At 52.8% G+C, this 20,694-nt stretch overlaps 1 protein-coding gene across 1 annotated transcript in view; it reads right to left on the bottom strand.

Annotated features, from left to right (window-relative positions):
- Positions 1-20,694, bottom strand: part of LOC308628340 (uncharacterized protein) — a gene marked incomplete at its 5' end in the record, with an annotated part of 154,999 nt that overhangs the window by 15,579 nt on the left and 118,726 nt on the right. The window contains 15 exons of the mRNA XM_081255163.1: positions 224-352; positions 453-566; positions 2,008-2,148; positions 2,733-2,854; positions 5,085-5,247; positions 7,883-8,020; positions 10,769-10,925; positions 11,024-11,220; positions 11,378-11,459; positions 12,512-12,647; positions 14,056-14,229; positions 16,825-17,032; positions 18,636-18,752; positions 18,845-18,988; positions 19,868-19,999. Of these exons, the coding sequence (XP_081111289.1) occupies positions 224-352; positions 453-566; positions 2,008-2,148; positions 2,733-2,854; positions 5,085-5,247; positions 7,883-8,020; positions 10,769-10,925; positions 11,024-11,220; positions 11,378-11,459; positions 12,512-12,647; positions 14,056-14,229; positions 16,825-17,032; positions 18,636-18,752; positions 18,845-18,988; positions 19,868-19,999 (2,154 nt within the window). The remainder of the gene's footprint in view (positions 1-223; positions 353-452; positions 567-2,007; positions 2,149-2,732; positions 2,855-5,084; positions 5,248-7,882; positions 8,021-10,768; positions 10,926-11,023; positions 11,221-11,377; positions 11,460-12,511; positions 12,648-14,055; positions 14,230-16,824; positions 17,033-18,635; positions 18,753-18,844; positions 18,989-19,867; positions 20,000-20,694) is intronic.

Here is a 20,694-nt window from a genome sequence, read left to right as displayed (position 1 = left end):
CATGCTGGGCGCCTTGCCTTCCTTACCTCCCAGAGCTCTCACTACACTCCAGTCAGGGAAGGATTACTGCACCCATTTTACAGATGAGAAAACCAAGGTTCACAGTGGAGAAATGAGTTGCCCGCGATCCCCAGCACAACTAGCACTTATACCCAGGACCCTAGGGCCCCAGAGCCAGGCACTTCCTGAAGCAGATGGGGACCCCCAGCCCCCCAGGCCTCACCTCATACGTCAGGTTCTGCTGCACCCGGCGTCCGTCCCAAGACAGATCGAGCCACTCGCTGAACACAGCTGGGGTCTGTATTAAGGCCCCACAGGCCCTGAGGGTGCCCAGGCCCCAGGCGTCCTGGAGCTGAAGAGGATGGAGGACGTGACTGGGGGGAGCGGGGGCAACACAGGGCTCAGAGTTAGCGAAAGGCCTGTGCCTGATCAGCAGGGCAGCCAGTGCCTACCTGCCCCGGGGAGGTGGCCATGCAGCCATCCCAGGAGGTGCCGTGCGCCAAGGACCTGTCGGCCCAGGTGAGCTGCAAAGTCGCAGGCTGCCCTCCATTCCAGGCAAGCTGTACCTGCAAGGAGATGGGGCCAGTGGCGGGCGGAGGAGAGAGATGGGGAGTAGAGATGGTGCCTCCTCTTGCGGCTCGTGTTTGTAAGAGCTTAGAGCCACGCTTAGGCTGGGAGGCCAGAGGCGGTTAGATGGAAAACTCCTCATTCTCAGCACCCAGACTCATCATTCCCAAAGACAGAATGAAATCTGAGTTGCTCACTGGGGTTTGTGGGGCTGCTGTGGACTCACATCACCCCACCAGTTCATATGTTGAAGCCCTAATCCCCAGTGTGAGAGCATCAGGAGGTGGGGCCGTTGGGAGGTGATTAGGGTTGATGAGGTTTGGGGCGGGGGGGTCACAATGGAATTAGTGTCTTTGTAAGAAGGACCCCAGAGAGCTCCCTCCCCAACACGTGAGGACACAGTGAGATGGCTGCAGGCCAGGAAGAGAGCTCTCACCAGAACCTGACAGTGCTGGCACCTTGATCTTGGACTTCTAGCCTCCAGAAGCGTGAGAAATAAATGTCTGTGCTTTAAGCCACACGGCCTGTACTATTTTGCTATGTCAGCCCGAGCCAAGAGAGGGGCCCTGCGTGGTCTGCCCCTCACCTGACCTCATCTCCCCCCTCCCCTGCCCCCGCCCCATCGCGTCCTCGGTTCTGGTCTTGATTGCCTCTGGCTCTTCCTGAAGCACCCAGCCCGTTCCCACCTCGGGGCCTTTTCGCTTGCTGTTCCTTCTGCCTGGACTGCGCTGCTTCTCCAGCTTGTCACAGACAGCTCCTCCTCATCTGCGGATCCTCAGCGGACAAACCACCTCCTCCAGGAAGCCCTCGCTGTCCACCCCATCTAAAGTAGTCCCCCCCCACTCCAATGTTTCTCTCTCTTAGCACCCTCCTTACTTTCTTTATGGTGCTTACCACAACTCTTAATTTCTTTATTCATTCATTTGCTTGAGTTTTGGTCTCTTTGCCTGTTTTGCCTGGCACACACTGGCCTACTGTCTTCCATTTCACAGAAGAAAAAAACTGAGGCTTAGGGAGGTGCTGTGAGCTGCCCAAGGCCTCCCAGTCAGATGCAGAGTCCAGCTGCCCTGCTCAAACCACTGCAGTGACTGACTAAACAAATGAGCACTTCAGTGATGAATTGGACATGCTTGTAACTGTTTCTCTCACTAAAATGTGAGCTTTATCAATGCAGGGACTGTGTCTGTACCTCAACACTGCCTGGCACACAGTAGGTGCTTAATAAGGTACCGATGAAGGAATGAATGAATGAATGAAGGTCCCTTTGGGGTTCAAAGCTTCAGGAATCTGTGATTCCAGAGATGTCCTTGTCTCTGATGAACAAATGGGATCCTCCTCCCCCACACGTGGTCCCAGATGCCCCACCCGTGGGCTCAGCCACGCAGCTCACCAACCCCCAAGACCCCTACACCCAGGGCCCCTCGGATGCTCCCTGCTCACCTGCCGGCTCTGCCTGCCACCCCTGCTCTCAGCAAAGCCACTGGCCTCGGCCCGCCACCAGGAGAGGCTGAAAGGGTGAGCCAGGGCCAGGTGGGCGGCCAGCTCGCCCTTCCCCAGCCGAAGAGAGGAGGACAGCACCACCTGGGGAGGGGACAGGCTGAGGGGGAGGGCTCCCCCAGAGAGGCCAACCCCCTCCCCACCACCCAGTGCAGGCAACCTTCTTCATCAAGGTCACGGGAGTGAGGGCTGCTGGCCCAGCACTGTGGGAGGCCCCCCGAGAGCTTCAGCCCATTTTGCAGAGGAGTAAGTTGAGGCTTGGAGAGAAGCAGATGGGGACAAGCATATGACAAAGATGGGACTGGGAGTCACACGTGGTGGCTGGAGGCATTTCATTGGTTCAAATCCCAGCCCTGCCTTCCAGTAGCTCCGTGACTCTGGGCAAGACCCCATGCCTCTCTGAGCTTCAATTTTATCTTCTAGAAATGGGGCTGATGTGCCTGGCACACAAGAGGCCTGCAGTATGTGTCAGCCACTGGTCTTCCTGTCCCAGGTGGTGCTGGGACCCAGGTTTCCTCCTCCCACCCAGTGCCCTTCTGATGGTCCCTTGGGGACTGGGGCCCAGCCCCATTGTCTCTGTAAGGCTCCTCGGGCAGGGCAGGGCCCCAAGTGCACCTCTCAGGCCACAGGGTGGGCTTCGCAGGTATCCTTCCAGCGCTGATGCCTACCTGGTTTTTGCCATCCCAGCCCACGACCAGGTCATCATGGTGGCTGCGTCGCGAATGCTCGGAGGCCAGGCGGAGGCTGCAGTGCCGAGGCAGGGGGAGCGGCAGCAGGTGGGTGAGCTCCACTGGAGGCGGGGACACAGGGAGGGGCAGGAACATGAGCTGAGGACATCGGCTTGAGGCCGAGAGGGTATAGGGGGCCACTTTGGAGCCACACGCTCAGGTAATCTGCACAAAATTCAGAAGCTACACCTTCACTTGGTCCCCATACCACTCAGTATAGTCCCTCAGTGTCCCCATGAGAACCCCAAATCTCTATTCCTGCAACGAGGCTTTGTACCTCCTCCATCAAGAGGTGGAATTTGTTTCCCTGGCCCTTGAACCTGGGTTGGCCTTGTGATTTGCTTGTAGAATTTGGTGAAGTTGACACTGGCAAACCCCAGCCTAGGCCTAAAGAGTCCTCAGCTTCCACTGGCTCTCTGGGATCCCTGCCCGGCCACTGTGAGAACAAACCCAGGCTGGCCTGCTGGATGGTGACACCACACAGACGAGAACCTGAATGTTTCAGTCGAGGCTGTCCCAGACTAGCTGACAGGCAGCCAGCCCCCGAACACGTTAGAAAGCCCAGCCAAGATCAGCAGCACCACCTACCCAACTTGGGGCTGACTTTGATGCGTGAGTAAGACCAGAAGAGCTGCCCAGCTGACCCACAGGCCCATGAGCAGTGATAAATGCTTATTACTGTAAGTCACTGAGTTTGGGGTCATTTGTTACACAGCAATAGCTGACTGATACAGTCTCCTTCTTGTATCACTCTCAGGTCCCTCACACTCATGGCTGCCAAGGCCTCTTTGAATGTCCCACACCTACCTGGCCACACTCACCTGCCCTATGCTCTCATTCCACCTTGGGGTGTGACACAGGTGGTACCTGCATAGCTGAGGTCTCACAGCAGACAGTCTCCTTGCCCTAGATTTTCTTCCTTCATCCCTTAAGGCTGAGTCCAGCTGCCCTGACCTCCTGCACCACTTGATCCCATCCTGTGAGGCCACCAACTGGTCCTGCCTTCCTAGACCCCCAGAGCAGGAGTCCACCCAAGACCCCATTGCAGACAACGGCCACCATGCTGCCCTCTGAGCCCTCTGGAAGGGGTGCTGCCTGTCCCCACACAGACTCTGGGGAGCTGTGCCCAGAGACGGCGGCACTAGCTGGTTCTCAAGGCATCATCTGGTCACCAGTCCAGGGAGCACTGGCCACATTTGCATGCCACATGCAGAGCCACACCCCTCATTCCCTCCACCCCTGACCTGCTGGCTCCTATGCTCTGTAACCACATGGCAGGGTCCACGGACTGCTCAGCTCACCCATGGGCCCCCGAGCATGCACACATTCACACATGCACACAAGGGCATACACATACCATCTTGGCATGCTGAGGATCTTCTCATTTCCTCTGCCTTGCAGGGCACATGTGTGGCAACCGTGACCATGGGGAACTCCACTGGGCCACTCAGCAAGCCGTGCCCCCGGGGCCAGGTTCTGCACTGTGTTTCCCGCTTGGCAGGCCAGCAGGTCGGGCTCTGCTCGGTGTAAGGGGGCTCCTCAAACACTAACTGACAGTCTGTGTGTCTGCACAGCCCCTTGGGGACGGGGTAGTTTCCTGGAGGGCCTCAGGGGTCACGGGTGCCACCGTTGGGGTTGCACTCACCTCCCCTGCCAAGCTTCAGTCTGTCAGCCTCAGCTCTGAAGCCTCTCAGGGATGCTCAGAGTTGGCACACCTTCCACGCCCTGGCCCTACCCTCCTGTCTTAACACACTCAGGTAAAACCCTAACTCCTTGTCGGGGCCTGGGATCCTGTGTGACCTGGCTCCCCTGACCTCTCCCACCTCATCTCCCCCCTGCTCCTCCCTTCAGTCCACTCCAGCCACACTGGCCTTGCTGTTGTTGCTCCGGCCACAAAGCTTGTTCCCACCCCAGGGCCTTTGCACCTGCTGTTCCTTCTGCCTGCAATGATCTCCCCAGAGCTTCGCCTTCTTGTCACTTGGGGCTCAGCTTAAACATCACCTCCTGAGACAGGCCTTCCCCGACCACCCCACCTGGATGATCTCCAGGCCCCCATACCAAGCCCTGCTTGTTTTCTCAGCCCTTCTCTCTAGGAGACACCCTGGCGTTATCTTGTTCAGTATGTGTCCCTGCTCACAGCCTGCCTCCCTGAAGGCGGGGACCTGGGCCATCTTATTTCCCAGTGGATCCCCAGCACCTGGAACAGCACCTGGGATAAGCAGGTGCTCAATGATGGTGCTCTGAGTGAGTGGGTGAATGGGCCACCCCTGCTGCAGCTGCTGGGAGACTCACCCTGCAAGCTGAGGGTCCCGGTGGGCTTGAGGAAGGGCCCGGAGAGGCTCCCGTTGATGGCCATCTCCTGGCCGTCCCACAGCACCATGTGGTGCAGGACACGGGTGCCACGGGCTCGCTCATATGAGGTCTGCAGGACCAGCTCCCCAGGAATGGTGTGGAGCTGGAAGAGAAAGATGGAGCTGGGTCACAGGGGAACCCGGCCCATGTTCCCGCTGAGGGTAGGAAAGGAGAGAAGCTTTCAGAAAAGGAAACACAAGAAACAAAGTTCTAACAGTTTACTGGGCTGGGCAGATACTGTAAGGGAGGGGGTGGAAGGGGTGTGACATAGGAGACCGAAGCCCCCTGTAAAGAGGACAGCCGCCTCTCAGCTCCACTTCCAAGCTGTGTGGCCTTGGGCCAGTTTCCCAACCTCTCTGGGCCTCATTTCCTTGCATATAAAATGGGGTAAGAATAACAGTGCCTACTTCAGTGATATAATGGGTGTGATGTGCTCAGCCCAGGGCTGGACCCATGGACAATGCCATGTGGGGCTGCTGCAGTTGGTAGTAGGATTTCTCAAACATTTAGTGAGCATGTATTATGTCCTTGACCCAGTGCTGGGGGTTGGAGTACAAAGATAACCAAGACTGGCCCTGGCCCTTCAGGGGGCTCCAGGCTGGTGGGGAGACAGTCACAGAGACAGAAAATGGTGGGACAAGGTGACAAGAGTAGCCACGAAAGATATTAGAGGGACAAAGGAACACAAAGAAAATAAGTGGACAAAACAGGGAAGGGCATTCTAGGCAGAAGGAACAGCCTGTGCAAAGGCTCAGCAAGGAGCACTCTCCCTGCTGGTGGGTGCCACAGGTCGAGGGGACTTTTGGTGGGATGAGGGGAACTGACTCTTAAATGTCTCTAAATCCCATCACTACTGCCCCCACCTCGGTTCAAGACATCATCGTTCTGGCCCTGCTCACTGGCTTCTTCACTGTTGTCTCTGCTGTCCCCTGTAGGTCCCTCCCCACACAGCAGCCAGAGGAATCTGAAAGCATCCCTTGGATAGTGTCCTCAAAAGGCGTCCAATTTCAGAGAGAATAAACTCCAAACTCCTCCCTGTGACCTGACACGCCCTGCATGACTGGCTTCCCACTGCTGCCCCCCATTTCCCCCCACTTACTCTGCTCCAGGCCAGTGGCCATTCCTCAAATATGCCAAATTCATTCCTGCCCAGGCCTTTGCACGTCTTGTTCCCTCTGCCTGGAATGCTCTTTCATTATATATTTTCTTTTCTTCTTTTCTTTAACATCTTTATTGGAGTATAATTGCTTTACAATGTTGTGTTAGTTGCTGCTTTATAACAAAGTGAATCAGCTATACATATACATATATCCCCATATCTCCTCCCTCTTGCGTCTCCCTCCCACCCTCCCTATCCCACCCCCCTAGGTGATCACAGAGCACCGAGCTGATCTCCCTGTGCTATGCAGCTGCTTCCCACTAGCTATCTATCTTACATTTGGTAGTGTATATATGTCCATGCCACTCTCTCACTTTGTCCCAGCTTACCCTTCCCCCTCCCAGTGTCCTCAAGTCCATTCTCTACGTCTGCGTCTTTCTTCCTGTCCTGCCCCTAGGTTCATCAGACCATTTTTTTTTAAGATTCCATATATATGTATTAGCATACGGTATTTGTTTTCCTCTTTCTGACTTACTTCACTCTGTATGACAGACTCTAGGTCCATCTACCTCACTACAAATAACTCAATTTCTTTTTATGGCTGAGTAATATTCCATTGTATATACATGCCACATCTTCTTTATCCATTCATCTGTCGATGGACACTTAGGTTGCTTCCATCTCCTGGCTATTGTAAATAGAGCTGCAATGAACACTGTGGTACATGACTCTTTTTGAATTATGGTTTTCTCAGGGTATATGCCCAGGAGTGGGATTGCTGAGTCATATGGGAGTTCTATTTGTAGTTTTCTAAGGAACCTCCATAGTGTTCTCCATAGTGGCTGTATCAATTTACATTCCCACCAACAGTGCAAGAGGGTTCCCTTTTCTCCACACCCTCTCCAGCATTTATTGATTGTAGACTTTCTGATGATGGCCGTTCTGACTGGTGTGAGGTGATACCTCATTGTAGTTTTGATTTGCATTTCTCTAATGATTAGTGATGTGGAGCATCCTTTCATGTGTTTGCTGGCAATCTGTATATCTTCTTTTCACCAGATTTTCAAATGGCTGATATTTGCTTGTCATCTCCGGCTAGCTCAAATGTCATCTCCTTAGTGGGGCCTTTCCTGGCCACCTAAATAGCTCCCCAGTAATTCCCACTCATATCACCCCATTTTGTTTTTTCTATAGTATGTATCATCATCTGGTATATTTTCTTATTTGATTTTTTTGTTGGTCAATATCCCCACTAGACTGTACACTTGATTAGAGGAAGGACTCATCAACCCTGTTCTAGGCAACATCCCCAGTTTCTGGAATAGTGTCTGGTCTGGCACCTGGTAGACGCTCAATAAATAATGCGGAAGGAAGGAAGGAAGGAATGAATGAAGGAAGGAAGGAATGAAGGAAGAAAGGGAGGGAGGAGGGAGGGGGAGGAAGGGAGGGAGGGAGGGAAGGAGGGAGGATGGATGGGTACAGAGGCCAGCTGAGAATCCATTCCAGCAAATTTTGCCCATATCACAGCTCTGCCTGCATTGGATCCTCCCAGGAACCGGGACAATTCCTCTTTTCTCAAAGGGCTGCCCCAGGAGCCTCCCAGCCTGCCCTAGCCCTGGCTCTGGCCTCCTCCACGCACCTGGGGGAAGGTCTGTTCCAGCGTGATGATGTTGGTCAGACTGTTCTTAGCAGCCACCAGCCTGGAGCCAACGTGGAAATCATGCTCCTCCACCATCAAGGCAAATGTGCTCTCGGCTCCACCCTCAGAGTACCGTAGCTGGGCCAGAAGAAAAGCAAGTCAGGTCTCGTCATCCAAGTCTCTGACGGAGCACTGAGCACGATGCCGGCTCCACACTGTAAGCAAGCTCTGCCTCCCAAAGCCCCGGGCCCAAAAGACGCACAGCTCCCTGGACGGGACAAACTGATGACATGAGGGTCCTGAGCCTCAGTTTAGACCACAGGTGTGGCCATGACAACAATCTCCCTGTGCCCTTCATGCTGTAACACTGACTTGTAGACAGCTACCAGCCTGGGGCGGGCAGGCAAGAATTCTAATTGTATTACCATCGTGAACAGCAGGGGGCAGTCTACTGCAGAGGACGACGCACAAGCATTGCATTAAACAGACCAGGGCCCCAATTCGGGCTCTAGCAGGTATGGGATGAATCACCTCTAGCTAGTTCCATAACCACCTTCACTTTCTTATCAGATAAATTGGGATAATTACCTACTTTATTAATGGGTTGATATGAAAACTATATGAAATAATGTACTAACTTCCAGGCTGGCTGAATAGCAGAATCACTTAGGGCACCTGCCAAAAATATAGATTCTGGGCCCCCACCCAAGACCTGTAAAAACAGAGCCTCTGGAAACTGGGTCAAGAGCTGGTATTCTTAAGAGCTCTCCAGAAGCATCATTAATTTAGTGATGCCCCTGTCAAAAATGTTCAACCTGAATCATGTCTCACACAAACAATCTGACAAATTCAAATGGGGGATTTTTGCAGAACAACTGCCTGAACACTGCAAAATCGTCAGTGCAGGAGTTCTTTTAAAAACTTAACTATAGCGTATTTACAATATTGTGTTAGTTTCAGGTATACAGCTTCAGATTCTTTTCCATTATAGGTTATTACAAGATACTGAATACAGTTCCCTGTGCTACACAGTAAATCCTTGTTGTTCAATGCAGGAGTTCTTCTTTAATGTGGTTAATGACAATGAAATGCTTAGGGGGAAGTATATCAATATCAGCAACTTACTTTGAAATGCATCAAAAATTAAGAAGGATGGAGAACTATGTGATAAAGTAGAGCAAGATATGAATGAAAAAAACCTAGGTGATGGGTACGTGGGTGTTCACTATAAAATTGTTTTAATTTTTCAGTGTCTGAAAAGTGTAATAATAAAATGTAGGTGGTGGGAAGAGAATTTCTAGATCAGGGATCAGTCTTTGGGCCAAATTTGGCCCACTGCCTGATTTTGTAAATAAAGTTTTATTGGAACACGACCACGCCCATTTATGTACATATTGTCTATCGCTGCTCTTTTGTTACAATGGTAGTAGTTGCAACAGAGAGGGTATTGGGTGTAAAGGCTAAAATGTTTATTATCTGGCCCTTTACAGTAAAAGTTTGCAGACCTCTGTTCTAGATTAAGAAACTAAAGAGATTTCAGATTAAGAAACTGAATTTCTAGATTAAGAAACTGAACACCCTGGATGATCCTGAACTGCATTCTGGATTTAAAACAAACAAAACAAAACCGCTTGAAAGAACATTATTGCACAAGAATGACTGTGACAACTGGGAAATTTTATGATGAACCATATATTCAATAATGGTATTATGTCACATGTTAAATTTCCTGAATTTTGTAATTCTGTTGTGCTATACAAGAAAATACCCTTGTTATAGGAAATACTCGCTGCAGTATTTAGGAGTAAAGAGATGCCTCCAGAAACAACTCAATATTAACTCACAATAATACAGAAAATACGTGTACGAATATACAAATGTATATAACATATGTAAGTATAAATAGAAAGATGTGGTAAGATATTAATACTTGGTGATATAAGATAAATACCAGGGATGTATGTACAGCAGGATGACTACAGTTAACCCTGCTGGACGGTATATTTGAAAGTGGTTAAGAGAAGAGAAAGGTACAAATGAACCAATTAAAAAAACAGAAACAGAGTCACAGATGCAGAAAACAAACTTATGATTACCAAGGAGGAAAGGGGGGGAGGGATAAATTGGGAGATTGGGATGGATATATACACATATATAAAACAGATAACTAATAAGGACCTACTGTAGAGCACAGGGAACTCTACTCAATGCTCTGTAATGACCTACATGGGAACAGAATCTAAAAAAGAGTGGATATATGTATACGTACAACTGATTCACTTTGCTGTACAGCTGAAAGTAACAGAGCACTGTAAATCAACTATACTCCAATAAAAATTAATTTTAAAAAAAGAGAGAAGATTCTAAGAGTTCTCATCACAAGGAAATTTTTTTTCCTTTTCTTTTCTTTTTCTGTATCTCTATGAGATGATGGATGTTAACTAAACTTACTGTAGTTGTTTCACAATAGATGTAAGTCAGATCAGTATGCTGTACATGTTAAAGTTATACAGTGCTGTATGTCAATTACATCTCAATAAAACTGGGGAAAAAACCGATTGGTAAATGTCCACTGTCCTACAATAACTTTTCTATAGGTTGGAAATTATTCAAAATAAAGATTAGGGGAAAACTAAGAGGTTCCCCGAATGATGGTGCAGTGAAATCTGGGGAGCACCGAGATCCTTTGTGATGTGCGTGTACAGGGCCTGGCACACAGTAGGTGCTCTATAAACAAAGGCAGCCTGGCCCAGGGCAGGGAGGACTTTTAACAAAACTGGGTGGCTGGTGGGATAATGAAGTGACCAGTTGGTGATTGTAATCACTCACTTACACACCCTGTCATTCATTCATTCTTTCTTTCATTCATTCACTACGCGCACCTACTATGTACTGGGCCCTGTGCCAGGTGTTGGGCACACCCTCCAGGATCTCCTGATTTGGGGAAGAGGGGCAGACAGAAATAAACAATGGCAGCTGCACGGAGGGAGGGGGAATCATGGGTCTCATGGGTCCTCCTGTCTTCCCCCAGGACCTCCAGATGCTACACACAGGGCAGATGCATGAGTGCGGGAGATGCTGGGGGTTCCAGGTAAAAATGGGATTTGTGGACACAGGGCACGAAGACACGCAAAGACCCACGGGAAGGCCGACGGGACACCTGGGAGGTGATGCTGGCTCCGCTCAAAGGCCGCGTCATCTGATCCAGCGACCGGGAGCGTGCCAGGCCGGGTGAGGCGGCGCCAGGCACCAGGCGGGCAAAGCCTCCCCTGGCTCCTAAGGGTCTCGTGGGCCCGGCTAGGGGCCGCAGGGGCTAGCCCAGGAATGTAAACCTGGGCCTGTTTGGGAAAGCTGGAGCCAGGGGTTTCCGAGAGTCGCCCACGGGGGCCTGTGCAGCCGGCAGACAGATGTGGATGTGTTAACACTCTCCACACCCGCCTCGGGCAGGGCATCTGGAACCAGTTAGGAGCTCAGGGGAGGCGGGGACACAGTTACCTTGGCTGAGGCTGAGGCTCTGGTGGGGCAGCAGCCTAGGAGGATGGGGAGGTGATGCCGGCCTGAGAGCCGCAGCTCTTTGCTGGAAAGAAAGAGGATGTGAGAGGCCTGGTTTGAGGGCACCCTGTCCAGGGCCTCCAGGGCCGGGTCAGGACCAAGCCAACCTCCCCAGCAGAGGGGTGGAGACTCAGGAACACAGCAGCAGAATAGCCGATAAAGGGCTATTCACATGCCCCAAGGCCTGAGGGCCATGGGTTGTAATGGTGGGGGCTGCAGCCTGCCCCCAGGCGACCTGAGTTTGAATCCCAGCTTGGCCTCTGCCTGGTCCTGGGCAGGGACATTGGGCAAGTCCCTCAGTTTCCCCTTCAGCACAGGGGCTGGGTGGTACCGGAAGGCACGTCTTCTGGAGGCCCACCGATGGGCCCCCTCGGGCTTGGCCAGTGGAGCCTCAGCAGAGTGGATGGTGGGATTTAAACCCGGGCTGTCTCCCAGCAGCCCTGTGCACACAGCACCCCTTCCTTGCCTCTTCAGGCTGGGGTGTTCATGGCTCCCCACTGCTGCCAGCCCTGGGGGCTGCCCTGGCCCAGTGGTGCCTCTATACCAGGGTGTCTCAACCTCAGCACAGCTGACACCTTGGGCCACACGATTCAGTCGTGGGCTGACCTGTGCATTATAGGAGTCTAGCAGCACCTCTGGACCCCGCCCACTAGAAGCCAGTAGTATCCCATGCCGAGTCGTAACAACCAGACATTTCCCCAGACATTGCCAGACACTCCTGGGTGGGCACACTCTCCCCCAGGTGAGAACCAGTGGCCACCTGACTTCATCTGACTGTAAGACCCCTGACCCCGGCACCCAGTAGGTCCCTGGATTGAAGAACCGTAATAGTTACTAATATGTACTCGAGGTCTGGGATGCATTTAGTTTGTGAGACCAAGAACTCCTCATCCATGGCCTGCCCCCAGAGGTCAAAGATATTTTATCAGCTGTGTGACCTTGGGTAAGTCACTTGGCCTCTCTGAGCCTCCCTTGTCACACCTGCGCAGTGGGGCTGTAGGTCAGGAGTGCTCAGCTGTGGTCTCCCTCACTCATTCCTCTCCTCTCAGGGCCCCCAGAATGTAGAGAACCCCTCACCTGAGCGCCCGGTTCTGGCCACGGACATTGAAGACCAGGCAGGCTTGAGAATCACAGGTCAGCTGCAGGGAAGAACTCATCTCCTCCTCTGCCCAGAGCTCCCAGAACATGAGCTGAAGAGGGATGGGGGGGCAGGCTGTGAGGTGTGGGGAGGGGAGGGGCCTGAGGACCCTCACAGGCCAGGCCATGCTCCACAGCCCCAGCATGTCCCTGTCCCCCCAGCACGGCATGGCAGACACCCATCAGGCCTGGCCCCATCTAACAACCTCTTGGACGGTGAGGACCCTTGGGCAGGGCCTGGACCGGCTCCCTCACTGCAGCCTAGGTTGCCTACTGTGGGCCCCCAGTGCAGACCTGCGCCCCTGACATTGGCAAAGAATGACCTCCCCACGGGTCTCCCATCACCCGGTCCTGAGGCCAGGAAAAGGGGATTCAGATGACGTCAGGGGAGAAGGGAGCTCGGGCTGCTCCGTTGTGGGTTACAGTGACGCAGACCCTCTGCATCAAGAGTGACATTCTGGCCCTCCAGGACTCCTCCCATGGCAGAGGGGAGTGAGGGGCAGGGGGATTGCTGGATAATCCAAAACAGGAGGTTGGAAAAGAGGCTTTGATGCATGCGCTCTGTGACTCGTGGGGGAGTGGGAGGGCCCAGCCAAGCAAGGTGAGTTCACACCAAACGACAGTGGCTGGGACACTGCCCCATGCAGTGGGGCCACAGCACATTTCCTTTCTCAGAGCTTGTTGGTGGGGAGCATCTCAGGGAAGGGCCCCGTACCAAGCCTGAGTCCCTATTTTGATGTCTACTTGTTATATGACCTTGGGCAGGTCACCTAGGCACTCATGTGTGACCCAGAGATGATGATGATGATTACAGTTACCACCATCATCACCATCATCACCACCACCAGACCAGCAAAAGCTTCTAAAGCATCTGCTGCAGCCACACACCGTCCCAGGTGCATTACTGGTATTCCTCGCTCCATCCTCACAACCCCCACATTATCGATACAATTATTATCCCCATTTCACAGATGAGGAGATGGAGGGCACAGAGAGGCTAAGGAATTTGCCCAAGGCCACACAGCCAGCAAATGGCAGCACTGGGACTGACCTCCGGAGACGGCATTCCGTAACAACTATGCTGTTCTGCCTCTCGCTGGGGTGTCAGGAGATGAGTCAATGCATATAAAACCCATAGAATGGTGCCGAGCACGCAGTAGGCGCTCTACAAATGGAAGCTGAGCTTTGATTTTGATTAAAAAGTGGAAGGGCGGAAAGGACACAGCATCAGGAACTGGAACACAGAGATGCAGGGGGCCAGTCCACACCAGCCCCCCAGCTGGGAATACAGAGGTCACTCAGTAGACACTGGTTACAATGATTACTATTATTAATAAAGACTTTACAAACTGTAAAGTGCTGGAGAGACACAAGGCAAGAGCATCCCGGTCAGTCGTGCACACAGTGGTCCTCTGCTCCCGGGAACAGGATGGGAGCCGACAGAATTAGGAGGCAGCCTGCCCCTGCCCAGGCTGGGCCCCCACTCCTCACCTGGCTGGCGAAGGGCAGGCCCAGCCTCCGGAGAGCGGGCGCCGTGTGGCTGACGTTCACCACCAGCTCCAGGGGGCCGTTCATCGGCCAGGCCACCAGGGCTGCCACGTCCACGCTGATCCCACCTTCCCCACCTCGGAGGACCACATGGGCCTGGGTCTGGGTCTCTAAAGGCAGAGAACGGCAAAGGCTGCTAGGGACTGGGGTTCACCTCCCTTCCTGAGGATACCAGTGGGATTGACCCTGGGCAAGTCTTTCACCTCTCTGAGTCCCAGTGACATCATCTGTCACGAGGCGTCCCCCAATCTAGGCCTGGCCAGTTCCTTCTCTCACTGGAGTCGCTGCTAATAGGACAACTCCTCCGAGGAGCCTCCCAGGATTGCCCATCTAAAGTCCCTCCCAGCACTTCCTGCTCCCTCCCCTGCCAGAAGGTCAGCTCCAGGGTGGCAGGGCCTTTAGTCTGTTTCATTCCCTGCTATAACCCCAGCACTTAGCACAGCCCCAGCCAGACACATCATAGGTGTCCGGTACTTGTTGAGGGAATGAACAAACCAATGATGCTTCTCTTCAGGGTTCATCAAATACAAATCAATATCAAATAATACTGACCTGCAGCTTGCCTGGCCCAGGCTGGAGGGTCTGTGTCCCCTCCCACCCCACAGGGGCATCTCTTCCAGTCCCCTGCCTCCTGCTGGGCTGCCCCTCATCTTCGCAGCAGGTAAAAACTCTCCAAAAAAGGAAAGTCCAGGATCTGGCCCAGCCCCGCCACCTGCCACTTGGGCCTAGCAGGGTGGGTGGCCCTCTCTGGCAGACACAGACAAGCCCGGCAGCTCTGAGCCTCAATCTCCTCACCTATAAAGTGGGCACAGCCCGCCCACCTCGAGGGACGTTGCCAAGATCAACTGAGATACCACATCTGCGAACACCTGTGCGTGGGGCACATAGTAGGTCTCAGGAAGGGGTCGTTTCCTTCCTTCATTATGCAATGTTCAACCACGTGCACCTACTATGTGTGGGGGGGGGCATGAGGGACGAGGGGACACACAGTGAAGGGGACCAAGTCCTCTTGCCCGGGGAGGTTCCAGATTGTGGAAACTCACCAAGAATGTTGATGCCAGGCAGAAAACGCCCCCCAAGGGACTGGGACGGTAGTGGGTGGGGGGTGAGAGGTCACCCTGGCTGGAGGCCAGCACACCAGGCCTCCTGGGCCCAGGGAACTGGAGTGTGGAAATTATCCCTGGGACGACTGTCCCATTACTTTCCCCCCACACCCCCTACAAACCCTTCCTCAGAGCAGTCTGTGAGGTCAGTGCACATTGAGACAGTCCCCTGTCTGATCCAGGCCCCCGCTCACCCCACAGGATGCTGAGAGCCGAGGATGGAAGAGTTTGAGACCAGAAGAAGACGACCCAAGGGACTCGGGGACACACAGGGATCCTGATCTCTGCAATCTACACAGGGGTCAGAGGGCGGCTCTGATTCATCATTAACCAGCTGTGTAGCCTGGAACAAGTGACTCAACCTCTCCGTACTCTGTTCCTCCCCTGCAGAATGGGGATGGTGTTACTAACCCCTCTCTCATATGTTCACACATTCACTCAACAGATGATTAATTGAACACCTACTATCTGTCACTCTGCAAACAAAGATCATCCCTGTCCTTGTGGAGTGTACATTCTAGTGTGGGGTGAGTGGAAGACAGGCAATGAGAAATAAAGATATTTAAAAAGTAAGTTACACAGTATGTTAGAATGACAAAGCCAGGGAGAGGGATGGGGAGAGCTGGAGAGAGGTGGGGGTGCAAATAAATAGGGGGAGCAGGCAAGGCTTCACTGAGGAGACGACATTTGAGAAATACCCAAAGGAGGTGAGAGAGTGACTGTGGGGAACAGCATTCCAGGCAGAGGGAACAGCCTGTACAAAGGCCCCGAGGCAGGAGCAAGCCTCATGCGTTGGAGGAATAGCAAGGAGTGGAATGAGCAGGGGCCAGGAGAGAGGTCACAGAGGTTAGGGTGTGGATCCTGAGGGCCCAAAGGCCCCACTAGAGGCTTCCACTTTCCCTTGGTGTGCATGGGATGGTTGAGCAGATTTCCTTAGCTCCTGTATATTGAGAACTTGCCTGGTATGTATGCAGTAAGCACTCAATCAATGGTGGCTCTTATCACTTCCTTCCTCCTCCAATATGGGTTAAACTGTTTCCCCCTAAAAATTATACATTATATATTATAAATTATAAATTATGTTGAAGTCCTAAGTCCCTGACCTGTGAACGTGACCATATTTGGAAATAGGGTCTTGGAAGAGGTGATCAAGCCAAGATGAGGTGCTAGATTAGGATGGGCCCTAATCCGATGACTGGCATCCTCATAAAGAGAAGAGGCAGAGACACAGGGGCAGAGATTGCAGTGATGCAGCCACAAGCCCAGGAACACCTGGGGCCACCAGGAGCTAGAAGAGGCAAGGAAGGATTTTCCCCTGAAGACTTTGGAAGGAGCATGGCCCTGCCAACACCTGATTTCTGACTTCCAGCCTCCAGAACTGCAGGAGAATAAACTTCTGTTGCTTTAAGCCACCCAGTTTATGGTACGTTGCTTTGGCAGCCCTGGGAGGCAAACAGACGCTCCCTTAGGAGTGAGGCTCCAAGGCCAAGGGTGTCCTGGTTAGCCCTGGAGCTCAGGGTCAACTGGGCCTGAGGCTGGCAGGCAGTCCCCAAACATGGGGGAAGCCAGCTCTCACCCATGGGCAGTGGCTGGCTGCCTTACCGCGTGTCTGCAGCTCGGCGCTGATGCGGGCCTCCGCCGGGAACCCCGCCTGCCACAGGGCCTGGCTGTCGTGCTCACTCCAGCCAGAAAGCTCCAGGCGCCCATCGTGGTGACGGCAGCTCACGGAGTAGTTCAGAGATGTGGCCCCTGCCGAGACGCGTCCTGAATTCTCAAAGCCAGAGTCACTGTCGTGAACGTCCACGGAGACCTGGAATGACACCCAGGAGATGCTGGACCACCCTGCACAGAGAGCGTCTGCCCAGCCCAGCTGGCACCAGCTCCCACAAACCCTGGGGTTTTGTACCACCCATGCTGCTGGGATTGGAAGAACCAGGACCCCTTCAAGGAAGCAGGTTGGAGGAACAACTGGGTCAAACGTGGCCAACTACACATGTGCTGTTGTGCTGGTGGCGCGGGGCTCTGCCTGCTGAGGAGTGACTGCTAACAGGTACGGGGTTCACAGCTGGGGGGGTGAAAACGTTCTGAATTAGACAGCAGTCGCACAAATTTATGAATGTACTAAATGCCCCTAAATTGTACACTTTAAAATAGTCCAAATGGTCAATACATATTTTGCCACAATAAAAAAGTTAACAAAAATTTTTTTTTCAGTTTTTCAAAAAGTTAAAAATACACACCTTGGCCCTCAAAGGCCTTGAGTTCGCAACCTCTCCACCATATGTGCGTAAGTTAATCACTTAAGCCACGACAGCACAGCAGCCATCACTGGCGGAACACGCAGTGCGTGGCAACAGGTGGCGAGGCCCCTCACTGCTTTATGTCACCCGCTCTATAAAGCGGGAAGTGTCACTCCATCACTCAACGATGCTGACTGAGCACCTACTACATGCTGGGCCCTGTTAAACCTAGGGACGCTGCCACGCACACAACAGACAGAAATGTCTGACCCCGTGGAGCTTAAACACCAGCAGTGGGAGACAGACCAGGACAAGGTCAAAGGCATCACGTGTCAAACAATGGGAAGATGATGGAAAAGAGAAAGCTAGGAAGAGGCTAGGAAGGGTGTGAAATAATAAGATGTAGATATAGATGTCTCTGCCCCTGGTTCCTGCTAATATTTGGTCTTTGACCCCAGTTCCTGACACAGAGCCCCTGTATCCTTGTAAATTCTTGAGTGATGGGGGTGACAGGAGCATCTGACATGGAGCTCCTAAGTCCCTTAGAATTTCCTGGGTGATAGGAGAGTCTTTTGTGCAAATGAGGTGACTCCTGGGGGGCTCCTGGGTGGAGGCTGGTCAATCCAGGTTGACTTCAAGGGTTTGACTGCACGACTGGAAGGATGGACGAGGTGCCATTTGCTGAGATGGGGAGACGGGGAGGGGCAGGTCGGGGGGGTCGGCCTGTCTGGTTTGGAACAGTCAAGTCGGAGGTGCCTGCCAGGCATCTGAGTGGAGATACAGCAGGCAGGTGGGACTACGGGTCTGGGGTTCAGTGGAGGAAGAAATGGGGGACATGGCAGTGCAGAGATGGCACTGGTATGAGACTGGATGAGCCCATGAAGTGAGTGTGTGTGGAAAACAGGGGAAAAGAGGGCTGAGGACAAGCACCAGGTCTGCTGGGAGTGCGGGGAGCTCTGGAGGAGGAAAATGTGTAACAGCCCCGAGGGACATGGCTGGGCAAGAAAAATGAGTATTAGCATCCCCAATTTCCAGATGAGGAGACTGAGGCTCAGAGGGAAGTCTGAACCTTGTTCTACCATCCCCTTGTCTCTGAGGTATTTCCAAAAAGATTTGTTGAATGAATGAATGAATGAATGATTTCCACTATCACTGGTACTTGCCGAGGCTGACCTGCAGGCCCAGCTTGTCCTCCACCCACAGCGTCTGCAGTGTGGGGATGTTGTGCTGGAATGTGCAGTCTAGGGAGATGTGCTCCGGCCACCTAGTGAAGGTCAGCTCCTCAGACACCTGTCAGGGTGGATGACCGTGGGACTGGGGCCATTGGGCTGGGCCGTCCCCACATCCCCCAGCCCCCCAAGGCCCTGCCAGCAGAGCCCCACCTGTCTGCCGTCCACTCCAACCCGCAGGGTGTGTCTGTAGCTGGGCCCGAGTCTCTCGGTGGTCAGGTCCAGCAGGACCTGGGCTGGGAGGCCCAAGGGCTGAAGCAGGTTATGTGTGATCAGCAAGTTCACCTCCTGCTGGGTCTACAACAGAGCAAGAGAAACCAAGACTCGTGTGAGATATCATGAAGAGATATTTGTACACCCGTGTTCATAGCAGCACTTGTAACCATAGCCAAAGGGTGGAAGCAACCCAAGTGTCCACTGACGAATAAATGGATCAACAAAATGTGGTCCATGCACCCAATGCAATGCTATTCAGCCTTAAAAAGGAAGGAAATCAACAGAGCTCGTGGGAGGGGAAAATGAGGAGTTATTGTTTAGTGGGTATAGAGTTTCAGTTTTACAAGATGAAAAGAGTTCTGGAGATGGATGGTGGTGATGTTTGCACAAAAATGTGAACATACTTAATACCGCTGAACTGTGTACTAAAAAGTGGTTAAGATGGTAAATTCTGCTATGCATATTATACCACAATAAAAACATTTTTAAAATAAAATAAAAACATGTATGTGATTAATTAATAAAATAATATACAATAAGAAACTGGACACTGTCCAAGTGCTAATGGATAGGATAGATAGATGAATTGTGATAGAGGCACACCATGGAATACTATACAGCAGTGAAAAAGGATAATCAACACAGCGTGGGTGAATCTCACAAACATAATGTCGAACAAAACAAGGCAGATGCAAAAGGGAACACGCTGTGTGCTTCCATGCACATTAAAGAAATCGTATGAGTGGTGGCTCCTGGGGAGCTAGGAAGGGGAAAGGGCAGCTGAGGGACTTCTCCTTGGAAGCCTCATTCCTCTACTCATGGACCTTGATGCTCTCATCTGCCAGGGTCCTCTTTGGAGCTCAGCAGGTATCCAAATGCTTCTCCTCGGGCCTCGGGGGCACATGGCCTCAGCACCCCTTCCCAGGCCACCCTGGGTACCCCACCCATCCACACCCTCACCTCGGTAGTGTTGAGGACAAGCAGCCCCCGTAGTGTGTTGGCATCCACGGTGAGCAGCACCTGGACATCCACGGCCATGGAGTTCACCATGATGTAGCCGGAGCCATCCACTCGACCCGGGACCCCCAGGGCCTGGAGGGGTTTAAGGAGATGGAAGCAGGGCTTCTTAACTAGGGTGGGGTCCCAAGTGGGCATCAGGGGTCTTATAATCCCCCTTGAACTGACCACAAAATGGGGCATGTGCCCACGAGAGTCTCTACAGGAGAGGGTTTGTGACTTTGATCAGGTTCCCAGAGTGCCCAAGGTCCCCACATTGGTAGCCCTGCACTGTTCAACGAGCTTCCCCCACCCCTTCCACCTCCCCAAACTACGAGGATCGCATCTTTATACCGAAGAGAACCACATCCTATGAAACCAACTGGCCAAGAGTCTTCCAACCACTGGCAGCTGCGAACGTGCATCTCCCCACCTCTCCTCCCCGATCCCCTCTGCCTTCCCAGGCGCACAGAACTCAAACACCTTCTCCCAAGAGACAGACGGGAGCCTGTCCAGGAAGCAGGCTGCAAGGCTGGCCCACGCGGGCATCTCTCTCGGCTGCTCCCGCAAGCACATCCCAGAGCACATCGGCAGTGTGGTTTCATCTAATCCTGAGAGTGGAGGAGGCCTTTGCACCCCGTTTATGATGATGAAACCGAAGCCCAGGGAGGAACAGTGATTTGCTCAAGGTCACCAGAGACAAGGGGCAGAATTGCCATTCAGAGTCTGGCACTTCCTGGCCTCAAAGGTGGCCTTCCCAGCACCCAGGTCGGCTGCCCAACTCTCCACCT

Source organism: Mesoplodon bidens (assembly GCF_964165515.1).
Source record: "Mesoplodon bidens genome assembly, chromosome: 15".
NCBI lineage: Eukaryota > Metazoa > Chordata > Mammalia > Artiodactyla > Ziphiidae > Mesoplodon > Mesoplodon bidens.
The sequence above is the reverse complement of the archived record's forward strand: the minus strand, read 5'-3'. Positions and strand labels throughout refer to the sequence as shown.